Source organism: Pieris brassicae, chromosome 5 (genome assembly GCF_905147105.1).
Source record: "Pieris brassicae chromosome 5, ilPieBrab1.1, whole genome shotgun sequence".
Lineage (NCBI taxonomy): Eukaryota > Metazoa > Arthropoda > Insecta > Lepidoptera > Pieridae > Pieris > Pieris brassicae.
In genome coordinates this window covers 17,052,833-17,071,793 of record NC_059669.1, presented here as the reverse complement: position 1 = coordinate 17,071,793, position 18,961 = coordinate 17,052,833, and the positions used below count along the sequence as shown (strand labels likewise).

The 18,961-nt window shown below is 32.3% G+C and overlaps 1 protein-coding gene across 1 annotated transcript in view; it reads left to right on the top strand.

The window, feature by feature from the left end:
- The window catches only part of LOC123709755 (F-box/LRR-repeat protein 7), a 41,470-nt gene extending 24,741 nt beyond the window's left edge, over positions 1 to 16,729 (top strand). The window contains exons 2-8 of the mRNA XM_045661286.1: positions 6,951 to 7,172; positions 7,865 to 8,056; positions 8,503 to 8,647; positions 10,006 to 10,191; positions 13,180 to 13,325; positions 15,790 to 15,963; positions 16,443 to 16,729. Coding sequence (XP_045517242.1) covers positions 6,957 to 7,172; positions 7,865 to 8,056; positions 8,503 to 8,647; positions 10,006 to 10,191; positions 13,180 to 13,325; positions 15,790 to 15,963; positions 16,443 to 16,655 — 1,272 coding nt within the window. The 5' untranslated portion in view covers positions 6,951 to 6,956 and the 3' untranslated portion in view covers positions 16,656 to 16,729. The remainder of the gene's footprint in view (positions 1 to 6,950; positions 7,173 to 7,864; positions 8,057 to 8,502; positions 8,648 to 10,005; positions 10,192 to 13,179; positions 13,326 to 15,789; positions 15,964 to 16,442) is intronic.
- Positions 16,730 to 18,961: the final 2,232 nt, after the last annotated feature.

Here is an 18,961-nt window from a genome sequence, read left to right as displayed (position 1 = left end):
ATTGTCACGTTTCCAATATTTCAACAGTCTTTGGAATGCGTCGAGAATTTATAGAATGAAAGGTTAGGCTTTGCTACGTGTGTTGAAAACATTTGTCCTCTATATATATTACTCGATATTTAAGAGAAGTTCAACGCGTTTGAACTCTTGAAACTCCCAATTTATAAGACTGACTTCTACGTCCGTAACAGAGTCGGTCATCTCAGTAACGGACGGGTACGTCAATGGGAATAATATCCCATTAAATTAAAATAATGACACTAATATTGGCTAGTGGCTTGTGTAGAAAGTTGCCTATACTTTTATTGTTTTTAAGAAGAGCAGTGGGGCCATGCTTCCTTAGGGGTCTCTTCTATGGCATTTTCGTACGCTGTCACCGTATTAAAGGCTCGTAAAGCGAATACCTCGAATTTTATCTTTAGTTCTTGGGTATAAATTGGGTATAAAAACGTCCCTCACGCGGATCATCTTTGAGATTGCTACGTCCACAATTAAACTCGTTAAACCAATTGTAAATAGAAATGCTTATCGCAACCTATCATAGCTCTGGTGTTGAGTAAGCCCTCAACGAAAGTAATAATAAATCATTGACCGAAAATTTTCACGCGTAAGGTTCATTTTCACAAGTAACAAAAGTTTGAGATTTGCCCCCAATTCACAAAAAAAATGACAAATGAATGCAATAAGTTAATAAGGTAATAACGATTAAGTTATTAAAGAGTTCTAAAATTTAAATTAAAAAACAGTTTTAAAGTCCGTTCTAAACATTGTCAGTGTTACCCACGCTTAAGGTAAGACTGACATCTATTACATACATATATTCTTTAAGACAGCTTTTTAGATCGTTACCATTATTTATTTAGCGTATAAAAATAAGTTTAATTTAAATCTTCTTATGTACTTTAAACCTTTTACATCAAAGAAAAGCATTAACGTAGATTGCACAAGTTATTGCCAATTTAAACATCAAGGTCTCAAAGCAATGAAGTAGTAAATAAAATTATTAATTCTAAGAAATATTTGCTTGTATATAAATCCTTTTAATTACCGAATGATTTGTTTAGAATAAATAAAATAGTTTTATTTGCTGGCCGGGTATGGGATGCAACCTGTTCAGGCACACTGGCCCATTCCCATCTACATGGAATCAGCAACAGAGCTGGTGCGGCTTGTGATACGGCTGAAAAAGCTAAAGCATGTAAATACATGGGTTCAGAATATGATTTTGTCCCTTATGTCCTGTGTATATAAGTCTTATATACAAAGTATGTGTGGCAAGATATGCCAAATTTAGATTGTACCACAATAATATACAATGTTCTCGGAAATAAAATATTATTAATAGAGACGATTGTGTTTATTTAGAAGGATTAACATCATACATATAGATAGTATCAACATGTTACGGCATGTTAGTATTACATCCATTACTTTCAATGTTTGAACTATTGCTGGAGCCACAAATTTGTGGCTAAGAGCTCTGTGTCATGAGGATTTCATAAACCCCGCTTTACAACTGAAATATATCTGCTACGTAAATTGCTTCAAAGTTTATCATATTAAAAAAAAAGTATTCTACAGCGCATTAAAACCGAAATTATTATATTATTTACTCGGGAGCCTAGTAGGGAGTGGTAAGTAGACTTTTGCCGAATGCATTCGAAACGCCGGGTAGAATAAATAATAAAATAATTCGTGTGATTATTAGTTAAAGAATATCTATTTTAATATGTAGTTGGGGAAACAAAAACCGATATTGCCATATCAAACATGGCTTTACATTGCGTTGTTATTAATCAAAGTTTGACATTCATATAATTAGGGCCAATTCAGCTAGGTGCGTCAAGGGTTAAAGTGTGGGTTTGGTGAATGTTGGCGCCGATTTGTCACTGCATTTAATTAAGGAGTGTGTTTTGTCCTAAAAGCTAAAATTAATAGAACTTAGCTATCGTCTAAATTGTCTATGGCCTGGTAATACGATATAGCTTAAGAGCCGTTATTGTGAACAAGTTACAACCACAAAACAAAATAGCATGTTCAAGTGTATAAAAAAAGGAAATTATTTGCTTACATAATAATAAACATTAAAAATATAAATGTAAAGAATGTGTCCCTGTGACAGTGATGTCGACAAGCTTGGACATCACATAGGATATTGTACGCTGGTCCCTTGCCGCCGTCAACGTGCCAAGTCTACTCGAGCCGACATGTATTGTAAGAGACGATGGCAAGGGACAGGACGGTACGAGTTTGATTCCATGGAAGATGCGCCAGGTTGCATCCTATACCAGCAGGTATAGGATGCAACCTGTTCAGGCACATTGGCCCCTTCCCATCTACATGGAATCAATAATAGAGCTGGTGCGGCTGAAAAAGCTAAAGCTTGCATGCTTTAGCTTTTTCAGCTTAGGTTCAGAATATGATTTTGTCCCATTCGGTGTCGAGACCCTTGGTCCGTGGGGTCCTATAGGGCTTTTTAAAGAAATAGCAAAAAGGTTAGTCGGTATCTCAGGAGACCAAAGAGCTAGCGTCTACCTCGGACAAAGAATTAGTCTAGCTATTCATATGCTGCCAGTATCTTCGGAACCTTGCCTAAAAGGCCTACTTTTAATAATATATTTTAGTTATTATATATTAAGGTGGTTATTGCTTTTGTTATATTAATTTATGTTAGCAGTACTATGTTATTTTTACCTTAAAGATTATTCTTATATGAATGTGAATAATATTATAATATATTTTGATAAATGATTGTGACTTCGTAATACTTAATAGAAAATACAAAATGTTAAATTCTATTTAGCTCTGGTTCACAAGAATATTGGATACGTGGCTAACAAACCATGCATCGAATAGATTCCAATAAAGGAGTCTGATGTGTCCAGTGTTGGATTGAATCGGCGCGGGGCCCGTGAAATATATCGATAACGCTTAGCATCTTTGTCGACATAGCTCTAACATCGGCTTGAAGAGTTCTTGATTTTGTTTGTAAACAGAAGATTTTGGGTTTCCATTTTAGATACAATTTAAGAAGTAACTATTAACAATGTCAAATAATTGTGAAAGTGACGAAGAAATTAACACATATCGTGCCCTTTGACCTATGATCTAACTTATTAGTCCATCAATTTCCCCTCTGATATTTCGAATAAAGGTACCCAAAGCGATACGATAAATCCAAAAGATCACTGGGAAAGACGATACTAACTAGACTTGACTTGACTTGATTCGTGGATTTTTCGGTCAATATGCGGAACAGATATTTATATTTAATGGTTAGTTCGACACTGGTTGTGGCATGTCAGAATGTATTGCGCCGAAATGAAGTATATTGTGTGTTCTAACATTCAATTTGGAAGCTGTGGCAGTATTGTATTTTCTAGACATAACCTCAGATTTCTGAACGACATCTTTGTCAGTATCTAGGAGTACTTATTGGGAGTTTTCAATAGGGCATGAAACGGACACACAATTTTTAAATTAGCATCAATTGTTTACCAAAAAGTCTGTCAGTCTTATATTAACATTAAATTTACCGTTATATCTTAAGGATCCACACGTCGTTATTTCTAATTCAAGGAATCGGGCAAATCGCCAGAGATTACAACATTATCAACAACTTGATAAATTCTATTCAAATTCAAGCAGTCCTGAGAATGCTGGCGCCATTGACATCAGAGGCGGTTCAGGCTGGACAAACCTTAAATATAGGAGTGTCCGTTGTCTTCATGTACATGTTGGCAATGATATATTAACAGTTATGAAAATATGATATATTGCCAACGTGTACTTCACTTAATAATTGTCAACTATATCTTCGAAGGTTCTAATTTTTAATTTCATCATTTAATAGATAATTTCAGATTACATTTTAAGACATTTAGGATTAACTAACAGCACTTTTATCAGATTCAGACATCACTGTCTAGTCTTGTTTTCTTGTGTCGGTTCTCGACCCAACTATCGTAATCACCCTTAGGCATTGCATTAACCTAAATGGTCTAATGTCAAACTGAACACGTCAATCGAATCTAATCTGTGCTATCGATAAGTTTACCGGTTAATTGAATCGATTAATTGGTTGTTTATCGTTTAATTTGTCTAACGTGATAGAATGCTTACAGATTTGAATAGAACAAAATTAGATCATTTTTCCAATCAAAAAATATTTTGACATGTTTTGCCTAAATGCATTAAATAAAAACAATCTAAAATAGTTTATACTAATATCACCAGTAGCCTGATTCCGAATTTATGTAAAGACAATTGGATGAAAATAATATATTACTTTGGGTTATCAAAAGTTGGTAAAATAATGTATATTAAAGCTACATAGATTAATTAAGCTATTTTAAACTATATTTATTATTGCTCGTTTGGTGTATTTAGATCTGAAAAAAAAAGATTCTTCTAAAACAAGATAAACTTATTAAAAAAGACAATTCCCAATATCTGCACTTCTTCATTGTTTTGCTTAAGATATTATCACACAAATATTTGTCTAATCCGTAAATCAATCCTATAGAAACAATCCAGATATATTTTAACTTCGATTCCAGGCGGAATCACAGGCATAAATTGTGAAAAGACACGCGTAGGCGTCAACACGGTTTAACCGATTGTTAAAAAGAGTGTATGCTAAAAGTTTGTTCACTAAGTGCTTCACGTCAAAGGTGATTTATATTGAACTTTGTTAGCTTTTTTAGGATTTTCTTTTCGTTTTTTTCGTATAATATAAAGTTGAATGTAAACTTTTGTATATACAAAGTCTTGTATATAGCGGTTCCAGTGTTGTGGATACAGCTCTTCCGTGTTTTAACAAAAAATAATTTCTTAACAAAACTATTTATTAAGTAATTAATTTTTGTTTTGTATAAAAATGATTCTTAAAATAGATTCAATTTTAAATTGATCGAGTATAATTTTAAAAGAAAATTATAAAATATAAGTTTAAATTATCTTATCTTTGCTATGTTTAAAATTTAAAAAAGTACTATATAAGAAAAACGATAGAATACCGTCAATAACTAGCCTTTATGGCCTGGGCTTTCTATATCTGTTTCTTGATATGAAATTTGTATTTCTTAGTAAATAGATGATCAATTTCTGAACCTGACAAACGCCGTTGACTCTTTGGGTCTAAGGCTTTTTCACGATGCCTTTCCTTCAATATTCACCAACACACTAACACTACCTACTTGGCTACTAGGGAGTGTTAAATGCACACAGAGACCGAAAGTCCTTTGCCCCACAGCTGGGGGTTTCACCTACGAGCTCAGGGATGACAGTCGCTACCAGTTGAAGCCAATAGGCCAACAATTACTCTTTAAAATAAAACCTTTGAGTTGCACAAAATGTTTTATTTCGTAAATTAAATTTATACTTTGTAATCAAGCTATACTGTGTTCTTAAATTTTATTATTAGTATTTGGGTGTAGTTGGAATAGCAGTTAAAATTTAAAAAAAATTATTTATTTATATAGTTGGCAAATAATACAAAATGCCAAAAATAGGAATTCAGTTCGCACTTTGTTACGATTTTAATTGGCGCGCTCTGGACAGTTTTTATCTATGAGCATAAATCTTTTTAAATTTATGTTCGCCAAGGCATGGTTGATTTTAAACATTCGATTATGAAATTCAACTGATAAATGGAGGTTTTAATTGCTTAGGACTTAAGGAATTGACGATAGCATTACAAAGTTTCGACATGTAAGAAATGTAATCTTATTTATTTTGTAATTCATAATTAATTCGACTTCAAAAAAAGAGCGTACCAATTATTAAATAGGCGGCGGTATCCTCGGCGGAGCCTCCATTTGCCCTTTGTTCTATAAGTAATTAAAAACGCTGAAAACAAACTATAAATAATTGAATTATAAAGACGCAATTTTCGTTAATATTTTGTTCTTAAATGTTTAAGATTTATGGTTAATTTAAATAAAATATTTAGCGAATTAAGGTTTCCGAAGGTTTATCATCATGTGAGGAAATAAATGTAGGTAATGTAAAAACAAAGTGATTTCCGTTTCCTAATTTCAAACCAGTTCATTAATGAGCAATATACACGTGGGATTTTACGACTAATTAATTTTAACAAATTTTAATGAATCAACGACTATATAATACTAAAATTATAATCAATCATGTTTGATACCTATTAATATTTTAGGACGGTTTTACTTACCATTTATATAAAAAGTCATTATAAGTAGTCTATCCAAGTCATTACAAGTAAGTCATTAAAATGAAGTGTACATGATAAGCGTTCGTCAAATAGAATCGCAATTTTTAATAAAAATCATTCAATGTTCTTTTCAATTCTCAACTGTTTATTACCATAATACAACAAAAGGTTATCAAAGACTCAGCTTGCCTCTCGTGAATTATTTATATTTTATTCTATTCATCCTATTACCTAGTAAAAAGTTGTATAAAAGTTCAATTGAAGAGTCTAGTTGATTGATTTATATGCTATTGTGGATTTAATTGCAAAATAAGGTCAATGAGTACATGCAAGCTTAGATTAAAATTGAATGTAGAATTCATTATGTTGACAGCTTTATGGGACCGTCAAATAGATTTATTTTTATAATGTGCTATTTTATGAGGATATCTAAAAAGTTTCTATTTAAAATTTACTTTTTGAAAATAGAACACTAAAACTTTGTTGAGTAACATTGTATTACATATTTTTAAAAGGGCTCCACGTTGTTTGAAAGATAAATGTGATAACAAATTTAATATATTAAATTTACTATCACCGTTGTTTTATATAAGATATTAAAATTATCTATTAACACATATAAAACTTACCTATATTTCAGTAATATATCCATACTATTGAAAAGGATACTTAATCTTTTACGATGCGCACAATAGTCTTGACACATCTGTGCCGAATTCCGTTTTATTCTTCGTCTTTAAGTGTAACTGTCATTCCTTTGCAGGTCACCATGTCAACGGGCAGTTGTTCAGGCCCGGGAATCTGTGGGGGAGCGAGACGAAGGCCACCCCCACCTCCTGAGCCGGCGCTGTCCCTGGCAGCAGACCTGAGCGAGTTGAGTCTAGATCAGGGATACCACACCCTAGCAGACTGCGGCCCACCCAGACGGAGGCGGGATAATAGCTTGAGTGATACGCTCTGGATGAAGATATTATCGTATTTAGAGGTAATTTACGATCTGCAATGTAATAAACTACATTTACAACTTTTATTTTGTGCTTTAGATGTGTAACAAAAGACGACCGATCTTTTCGAGTGATTGTGATGAGTCAAAATTTTTACTGGTGGTGGGTAACATTGTTATCGACCTTACGTCGACCATGTTGTTGTGTGTTTCTTTGACAAGCTTTAAAAGTAACTTAAAATAGAAGTCCAACGACACGAACGATCGTTTAACAATATTTTGTAAGTTGTTTCTATATCTAATTAAAATTGTGATTTGTGTATGGTATTTAAATATGAAATAAATAACTAAGAATTTTTACGTGGACATTAAATTAAAATATGATATATTCTCCATGTTTTTAGTATAGTACCTTGAAATGGAGACGACGCGTTCTTTTGTCTTTGGTATTTCGGTTTTGGGTTCCCGCGCAAATTAAATTTGAAATGTCAATTGTCAAGTTTTGTCTATTTTACAATGTGCGTCGTAATATGTTCAGGATCATCTCCATATAATTTCATTGAATATTTATAATATATTATAAATATGTATTAATATAATAATTGTTTTACGCCGACCGAAAGCTTAATTTTAATCGCTTGCACGTTTTTGTTTGACATTTCTAACCCCGTAGACAATTTTCAAAGTTTTTTATAAACGTTCTCAACTTTATTAATCAAACATTATCACTTAAGGTATCAGACTTATGCCGAATGTCCCGGGTGTGTCGGAGATGGTCCCGTTTCGTGAACAGACTGTTGGCTCGACCTGAACCGTGGCGAAGAATCCGTGCAGCTGGTCCATTAGAGATTGCTGCAAGATGTGCTGGGGCCAGAGCCGGATTATGTGCTGGATCTGTTAGAGAATGGAGGATGAAGAATACCGCGGTAGGATACTTCATTGACTAACTTGTAACGTGGTTTCCATGTAAGACGCAACGTATCACGTAAATAAATTGGCTTAGAGGTTCTCGATAAATGTGAAACAAACGAATGATAACAATGTATTTTGAATTACAATTTACCATTGACAATTAAAAAAAAGGGAATTAAATAAAAATAACTTTTGTTTTGTTTACAGCATACAACATTAAGAACATTCATTAATCATAAGAAATGTTAACAAAATAAGATTTTCGTTGGAGAACGTTTTTAGTCATGAAAACTGAATTAGTGCTGACAGAATTTTTACATTTAAACTACACAAGCCTCAATGGTTACAAATATGCCTTGAGTCATCGCTGTTAATCGATTGTCATCTGTTTAAAAAATCATCGCTGGTTAATAACATCATCTATAAAGCTTGTTGCACTGAGCTTTTATTTCTTTTTCAGGTATCAGTAGCGGGCGCTCAATTAGTGGCTGCTTCGTTTAGAAATCTGACACATCTGGCACTCACCGGTTCAACGAGTATGGACGCGAGATCATTAGCTCCGCTAATAACGGATCTGATGGATTTACGGCATTTGGATCTTACTGGTGATTGTCATTATTAAACATAACTTCTAAATTGTAGGGTAGGTATTTTATATAACCACGGAACCACCTTTATATCTGATAAAGGCAGCTGTCGCAGTTCAGACATGGTTAGTAAGTGCGTTGTCGGTCTTTTAGGAGAAGTATGCTCTGTTTTTTTTTTAATTTGGCGGTAGGTAGAGACCTCCACTGGAATCCGATTCCACAGCTTGCTATTTCGCATAACGACTATATACGCAAAAGGACTTTAAATAACAGACCCGTTTTAATTGAATTGTATCCAATTAGTACTATGTTGCATAATAACTATTGTCAGAAATTATCAACGAGTAAAAACCGTTTGCTTGATGTTGTAAATTTAAAAAAAAACATTTTTCTTATGAAACGGTAACCCTTCAAAAACAGACATACTTGAATCTGTTGAATGAAAATGTTATATTACTAGGTGCTTCGTTTTCTGTGCTTGCAGTATCGATACATACCTTCATCGTAATAATAATAGAAAGTGTCTATTACGTATATAGAATCCATTGCACAGCATGGGTTCGAACCAGTCCAGGTTTGAAAACTGCAAACTTACCTTCTAGGATGCCACTGCTCATACACCTTAACATACATACCTTAAGTAGTTGACAGTGACTATAATGTATGAACTGTGATCTAACCCGATGTGATTCCAAAGACGAGTTTTTATCCCGTACTAGATTACTTATGCATTGGAAATTAATTATTCTAACGACACTAATAAACTTTATGTAGACTGTAAAACATCCCTTATAAAACGAGCATCAATGAAATGCTGATGTTATGCCAATTAATATGCTAATTGAATAATCCATTTAATTTGAACTCACACGTTATAAAATCATCTGGTATGAGTGTTTCATTGATTTGCAAATTGTCCTTTAATATTAATTAACATGTAGGTTTTGTGGGATATTTATAATATGTAAAACATAAAATTTACATTGTGTAAAAGTATCTTAAAGCTTTTATTTGGTTATAAAGTGTCTGATACTAGTTCGAAAAGCAAGTGACTGTACGTATACATATATACAATAAAGCCGTTGTAATGCTGCTATAAAATAATGTAAAAACCGACCGAAGAAGTTATTATCTTATTTTTTTATTTTGTAATAACCTGTATTACTCCTATGTATTTAAATGTGATTATTTATATAAAACGTATACGAGCAAAAAGATAATAAATTAATTGCGCCTACTTCATTCAAACTCGCGTTGCGTAATCGGTGCTTTCTGAACATTTATTTGTATTACACATGAAATTCCTACCAAATGAAAAGCTAAGAGTTATTGTCAGATTTTTAAATTCAGAAATGCCATTTTTCTTCTATTTCTAGGTTGCCTTAACGTCGACTGGCCGGAATGGGCGTGGTTAGAAAGTCGGCTAGCAGCGCGACGTCCGCCAGTGGAATACATAGACCTCACTGACTGCAGCTCAGTGTCAGATGCTGGCCTCTGCGCTTTACTTCACACCTGTCCGTCTCTTCAGTACTTATATCTAAGAAGGTGTACTCTAGTCACAGGTAAGAAATCGGTTGAGTGGAGCGCAAACAAAACAATATATTATCTAATAATACATCTATTTCTGTATTGTGCTGTAAATCTTCTTTATAATAAATAAATAAAGGTTCTTGTACCAGATTTTATAACCGAAATAAATGTATTTTACATCCCATTTCTATATAAAAAAATACAATCGTAATTGCTTTAATACATTTTTTGACAGTGGTAGTATATAATAGTAGGTTAATGCGATCTAGTAACCAAGCACCACTAATCTTAAACTCTATATAACCACGGAAGGAACCTACTGCGCAGGATTCGGCGTTTTATGGAGAGCAACGTTACAGTGTGGGGATTTTTATTGCTGTACATGATAAAATTATTAACACAATTAAATATCTTTTTTTCAAATTTAAAAAAAATAATAAAAAGCCGCTCTAAAATTGGGAGATTTTTTTAAATATTTATTATGGAGTGAATAATTTTTGATCTAAACTGCGGACAAAGGCACGGATACTGCGATATTAATGCACGGACAAGGTAAAAACCGGCTGACTCGGTAAAAAGCAAAGAACACATGCGAGCCCAACAAGTAGGCTATAATGATGATGACATGATGATAAATGAGCTACAAATGGTTGGTAATGCAGTATCTATCATTAGAATAAGGGTCGGTGGACACTCGATAGCTTTAGAAACATTGGGTTTGAATACACAATGTAAAAAAGCTGACATAAAAACATACAAATATTTTATATAAAAACAAAATAAAAATATTCTTAACTGAAGCCCTTACGCCGTTCAACGGAACAAAACAATTTTAATCATACTATAAAACATGGGCTAAAGATTATATATTCCGCCATATTTGTTATCATTTATTTATTTATTCTTTCTTAGTAATCTTACAGCTAACATACACATTAGAAAACAAAACACTTAATCAATACGGAAAGCCAAAACAGATTACATAGATTAAAAATATATAAAACAGTAAACAAGTAAGTACATTTACAAACAAAATATATTAAAAAAAATTAAACTTAAGAAAACTGAAATTTGAAACATTTGAAACAGCAACAATAATTAATATTTTAAATTACTGGTTAAACAAAAACAGAGTCTTCCCGCCTCTTCAAAAACTTCCTCGCATCTTCTATGGTGAGGTGGAAAATATCAATATTCTCATAGTTAGATAAAACCCGAAACATTGGCGAATTATGTATGTAATTCGATTTCGTACGAGCCACATTGAACAGTTTTAAGTATCTTGTTTACCAATTTTTTTTCATGGTTGAAGTAACGTAACCGTGGCAATGAACGTAGTACCTATTTATATCTTTATTTAATTTTTTACTTTTATAGCAAAGCCGACTAAGTCTAATCAATAATGAAAACTTACCACTTACTTAAAACCTTAAAAGCTATCTATTATATAAAATACACAAAAGAACAAAAACATTCACCAAATATCATGCCCTAATCTCGTGGCAATATTTTAATGCCGCCAACATTCTTTGACAATATGAATCACTCTCAAGATATATAGTAGTGAACTGAAACGTGACCCATTCTTCAATCTTCAGTCTCGAATCTCATCCTCTTATCGAATTCATATAAATTCGTCAGCTTATAAAAGATTTATTAAAAGTCTAATAGTTTAACGCTTTGTTCCAAAGTATTAAAATTGTCTATACGTCGATATGAGAGATTTCTCATAAGTGTGCGCTGAACCTTATTCTCTGTTTATGATGGCTGTAGAGCGATTGCAATGGATGGATTCTTAAAGCATATTTATATTCTGTTTAACAAACATACGACTTAAGTCATTTGCAATTAAAAACATATCCTTATTTATTTTATAGTCAATATTCTGATCAACATGGCACGAACTGTTATAGATCATAATGTATTTTTCCAAAATTTATTACTGTATATATAATTCCCGGTATAAAATGTGAAGCAACCATCGCATTTCTGCCATTACTGGTCCCTCAGGGATGGGAAATGCGATGGAGGACCCCAAGCAACGTGATGGGAAGACGTCGTAAAAGTCAGAGCTGACAATCACTGACGGAGTGCGTACCCGTAGTCATATCTTAGCCAAGATGCACACAGAACTACGTGACAGTTTATAAATTTTAAGTATAACCGTATTGATGACATGTACTATTTCTCCAATGGTTCTAAAAGAATTTGATTAATTGAACAAACACATTATCTAACAATATATGTATCCTTCGCTGATTCCCGTGATTGATTAATTTCTTTAACTACATTAACGAATTATAAATAGGTCATATTATAAACCAGCCTTCGTTCTTACGAAGACTTACGAACCAATAATATTGACAAAGAGGAAACAAATTTATTGGGGTCAAAGAAGCCATGAGGTTCAAATTATTAAAACCATTTTGCAATTAAATTTGACTGCTAAAATATGATTTGTAGACAATACTGACCTTTGCAGAAATATCAAAGGTTAATGTATTCTATTGAAATGCACTGTCTCAATTATTATGACACATTGATTTATTTTTTAATGATCTTGTGTCTTCATGTAGTGTTTATGGAACGTATTTAATTTTCCATTTGCGTAGAATTTAATTATTGTATATATTCGATAGGCATGTCCTCTGAAAATTATAAAGAAGAAATTAATTCAGAAAAAAAGCCGATTTTATATCGCCGTATGATAGATACATTTGTCAACAATTAAGATGTTCTCAGTCATGTCTAAATTTTTATAATTTTCATATGTATAATTTTCTTGGATTATTTAAAACATTTATTGTCTATTCTTACAGTAGCTTAATACCAATACAATTGAATACTTTTTATACAAAACTTAAACTAAGAACTTAATATCCCATATAACAAGAAATCATAAAACTTTTTATAACAAATTTTGAATAATTCAATCCTTATTGAATTATTCATAATTTGTTCATAAGGATGAATTCAGACACTGTAAAGCTAAATGCGATTAATCATGTCAATATTTTCAGACGCAGGCGTGCGGTGGGTGCCATCATATTGCGCTTTGAAAGAATTAAGCATGTCTGACTGTACGGGTGTGACAGATTTCGGCTTGTACGAGTTGGCTAAGCTTGGCCAAGCTCTGCGCTACCTCTCAGTTGCCAAATGTTCCCAGGTATTTGTTTTTTAAGTTTGTATCGATATCATCATATATTACACCTATCCTCGAGATAAAAGAGATTCTAGTTGCTTTAGAATGAGTTCGACGAGGCATTTAATACGAGTACAATGCGTAAGACGTTTGACATACATTTATATTGTACCGCCTAAAAATCATAGAATCTCGTACAGATAAGCTGAACTTAATTAATGATTTTATAAATGTAATATAATGAACACAAAAGAAATATTAAGTTCACTTTTATTCAGAAATAAACACATTTCAAATATTAGCCTAGGTATTTTTATATTGCAAATAACATTTATTACTTTTACAGTGTATTAGTTTAATACATAAATATAAAAAGCTTTTTCGAAGTGGTATCCATCGGCTGCAATACAGCCCTTTAAACGTTGAGGCCAGATATCAATAGAAGTACGCAATCTTTTCATGGGAAAATGCTTCACTACCAATCGTACGGATTGTGTTAGAGACACCAAATTATCATGGCGTTTACACCAAGCCGTACTCTAAAACCATAAATCATAATCCAGCGGATTAAGATCGGGACTAGACAGCTCAGCTCTGATGAAATCCGAAACGTTTGTTTCCAACCAAGACTGAGCATTACACCTATCTATATATATATATATTAAGGATTTGGGCACCGCTTCAGTAGTTGCTTCTTTTTAAAATATCATGACTAGTACATCTCTTATAGGTTACAAGGTCATCTTTTAAAATACGCGAAACTATTCTAGATGTTATCTTCATCTCCTGAAATAAAATCTTTAGCTTTCGGATAGGATTTCCTCAAATTCCTTCCCTTGCTGCTTTGACCATCTTTTTCGTACGAACACTACGTGGACGGCCAGATATTTTTCCGTCACAAACAGAGGAGGTCTCTTTGTACCTATTAATAGCCCGGTACACAAACATTTTACTAATATCAAGCGTATGGAGAGTTTTAAAAATTCCATTTTGCTCCATACTTACTTTGTATAATGCAATTACAGCGATTCGATTGTCTTTATCATCCACTCCATTTTAATATCGCTAAATATTGTATAATGTTTTGGGGTCCAAATAAGAAAACCCAAGGAACAATGATATAAGAGTGACAGATTCTAAATTCAAATGTAATATTTTGTTAATATTCAATTGTAACAGTATTTATGGCCAGACTAAGTATATAGGTATGTATGTCAATCTTTTTTCAATATTCGTCATTTAAAATCTCAAAATACGGCATTTCCAAATGTTGTGGATAAAGCTTGTAGGTTGGACACCTTTATTTAAATACGTTGTTTAATTTGAGGAGAGAGTTTACCGTATAGACGGGATGGACATTGAATGTTTGATAATTACGAAACCCATGTACATTTTGCATGGGATTTTTTCTTTTATTTTAAAAGTACCCAATAAAATTGTTCTGCTGAAGCCAGCACCAGTCGAATCTACTATTTTATACAGGATAATTGTTAGTAGATGAATTGAACTATCAATTTGAAATCAATACCTATTATAACTTGGTTGCACTATAATTTAAATATGACGCCTTCTGTAATTTACATAGCAAAGTGTTGCAGGCGAACGTAATACGAGTTGTATCATAGCTTAACCTTACCTGTATTCAAGACTAAACTACACAATATTTTGATTATCAATTGTCATTTCTTTAAAAGGATTATTAAAAATACAAAGAAATTATTTCTTACGATCTCGTGTCTATGTATGAGATGGATTAATTATTTATTCAATGAAAAATTGTATGCTATATTTGAAAAAGGTTCAAAAATAAATTTGTAACATTGCGCCTACTAACATCTAGAAGAATCAAGATTTTGGTTGAACAAACTAATCTTAACTACTGTTTTGAATTGATATTTTTGTTTTGGGTAGACTATCTTTTGGATATTACACCGATTAACGAATGGAAGCGGAGCAGTTATTAAAAATGTTGCAATGGGATTCATTTTACATTGAGACCGTCCTATTCTATCAATTATGAATGATATTAATAAAATATGACTGTCCAAACAACTAAATCTTTGCTTCATAAATCCATAACACTGTGACGTTCATATTCATGTAAATACATTTGAAAAGTGTGTTTGTCGACATGGTTGCAAAGTTTAAATTGAAGCTAAAACATAAGTTTTATCCTCAGATTTCTTGATCTGCGAAACTACAAGAAATACCACTATCTCATTTTAATATTTTAAACACGAGAAACAAAATCATATATTCATAGTCATTAGATAAGCGAATTGCGACAGAAGTCTATACCCATTTCTCTCACAATTTAACATTATATTTGGAACAAATGCGGAGTTCATTAATCCACTAATACCGAAGTATATAACTTTAATTTATCGTTCAAGTTAAGTTATATGAACATAATAAAAATGTAGTATGAATTTGCCTCAGCTCGTCTGACACTACGGTTCTATTTACATAAAACAATCTCTGTAAATAGGTTTCAGATTCGGGTATACGTACATTGGCAAGGAGGTGTTATAAACTGCGGTATTTAAATGCCAGAGGATGTGGTGCCCTTGGAGATGATGGAGTAGAAGCCATCGCAAGGGGCTGTTCCAGGCTTAGAGCACTCGATCTGGGGGCTACTGACGTATCTGAAAATGGACTACAGGTTATTATAAACAATTTATAAAAAGCGCATTGCACTTGGTTCAATTTGAAGTAAAGCTTACGGTCCGTACTAGTTACGGCTTTCATTTTCGTGAATGAACGAAGGCTGACATAAATTTGATTAAGCAAGCGTTTGGATATTATTTTGAAAGGTAATTTGTGTTCATCTAATTTACGTTTGAAAGCTAAAGTTATAACATTAGGCAATGTCTGTAAATATCGTGCTTCCATAATCACTTATAAAATTCCATCACTTTATTCAACTTCAAAAAACTTATATAATTTAAAAACAGCGTGAATAATAGATTTATGAGCTATTCCATTAATAATATAAGACCTACTTAACTAGAAAGATGATCAGTTACTTACGTGATAAATATCACGAAACAGATACAGGTATGTGAAACGGAGCATTAGAGGTTGTAGCGCTACTGGTTTTTTATAACTGCATGATGTTTTTTTACAAAAATAATGTTTCAGATCCTGGCCCGATGCTGTCCAAACCTCAAGAAACTCGCCCTTCGGGGCTGTGAGCTGGTAGGAGATGATGGCTTAGAAGCGGTAGCCTACTACTGCCGTGGTCTTACGCAACTCAACATACAGGACACTCCCGTAACATTACGCGGATATAGGGCAGTGAAAAAGTACTGTAAGCGATGTGTTATTGAACATACGAATCCCGGATTTTGTTAACTAATGTTTCTGATTTTTTTTATTGTGAAATACTTGGTGCTTTATTTGTCAATATGTATTATATGTTTGTAGAAGTTTTTTATAAAGTGTAAATATTTGTAAATGTAATTTTAAGTATTTTGTATGTATATTAATAATATAATTTATGAAAAGTTAAAAAGGTTTTTAAATGAGATATTTTTGGATGAATAAACTATTTGCTTTAACTTTGTTTAAGTCTACACAATTTTAAATATTTGCAATATAATCGTATGAATAACGCATTGAAACAATTGGAATTGTACTGTTTTGTACTTACTATACAACCTGTATAGTTTCTATTACTTCAGAATACTTCCGAATCGTTTTTATACAAATAGTATTATTTTTCTATTAAGATAGTCGATCTTGGTTCTGTGTGACCTTATCGATAATATATACAAATGCTATATACATTTTATAAATAGTGATTTAAGGAAATTCAAAGGTATATAATAGGGATGCATCCGTTACCGACCCCGATACCGATTTATCGGCATCGGCGATGTTTTAATTGCCGATACAACGATACTTTTCAAATTTCGCGCTTTAAAAAAGTTATGTTCGTGACACGTTCTAGCGCAAACGAGTCACGGACTTTCTATGCCCGGATAATCTGCGCGTTTTATTTAGTTTGTTGTCTCTCGCCCGCTTTGTCCCCACGTTTTCCATTTCGCTGGATACTTTAGTTGGCTTTTAACTGCTATCGTGCGTAGTATTTTTTCGATATTAAATAAAATTTACAATTACAAAAATCTTGCCCATGTTAATTTTAACTATTAACAGTTATTATATTTTATTTTAATTATTATTCTTCTTTTAATAACTCTCTCTTATTCAAAGTTTGTGACCGTTTATATTTTTTAAATAAAAATTACAAACTTAAACTAAATATATTTTATATTTTACCTTATTTTAATTTTAATTCAATAAGCGTTGGTATCGGTATTGTATCGGCAAAAAGACGTATCGATGCATCCCTAGTATATAATTTATCTTCAAGAAATGAGTGTACCAATTAATAGGTTGGCAACGCACTTGCGAGCTCTCTGGAATTGAGTGTCCATGGGTGGCACTTAACATCAAATGAGCCTACCGCGTGTTTAGCCCCTTGTTCAGTAAAAAATAATTTAATGAGTGAAACTTTTGGTGTGAAAGCAAAATTTTCCTCATAATAATGATGTTGAGCTACAAGGGTCTAGTAATTATGCCTTAATATTTTTTACGACAACAACCCTTGCCTTTTCAGACGTTAAATTTTTACTTACTTTACAAATAATTAATTTATTATATTTTTCCAACGTGCCGTTTATATACCGCAATAAAATTTTATTTTTAAACTACTAGTTCTCCCGTAAGTATTTAGCATAGGTGTAAAAGTTCTGTATATATTAAATAGAAGACTATCAAAGTCAAAAGAACATTGATCGTAGATAAAAACTGTACAGTTAAGAACGTAACAAAATATAAAAACTATATTTATTACCAAAAAAATCTCTCCAACAATATTTTCCTCGTTCTTTATGATCTTGAAATATAGCACAAGCAATGAAAGGTAATAGACACACAATATGGAAAGAACAATTTAATATGTTCAAATTTATATTGCTTCTTGCTACACGAGTGTACACGTTGACATGTACAAGTTCTCAGCCGCTCTCAGTGTATACTTGCCGCATTACAGTATATTAAAATCATCATTGTCAGATGTTTAAAATTATACATGGGATTTAATTCCATAATAGAACTGATTATACTGTCAAAATAAAATTGACAACTACATAATATTTTGGCATTTGATGTTTTATATGGCGATTTCTATTAAAATACGACTGTCAGTTCTTATTATAATTAATATTGTGTAATTTTAAAATTTCTAAGGTTTGTATAAAAATCCGTCATTTTCAAAGATACAATCACAGTCGTGGCAGTGAAGCTGTTATCGATAGATAAGTAAGGTTTTTATGTAAACGTATGAAAAGCTTAATGGTGTATAGTATTAGGTATGGTATTGTTACTTGTACATGTAGTTATTGTATAAAATTGCCATTGTTTTACGAAATAAGCAATAAATTATAATTTATACAGTGACTTTCTACTTTACAGACCCAATATCTGAAATAAAAAAATATAAATCAAAGGTCTCGAACAAATGATAAGAAAAGATTATGTAAATGTGATTTCTCAAAGGGTGAGTTATTTACTAGGCCAAAGTGTTCGTTCGTTGCCAAGTCAATTATGTATATTTCGTCAGCCGCCTGATATATAGGTAAATTTGTAGGTTGAAC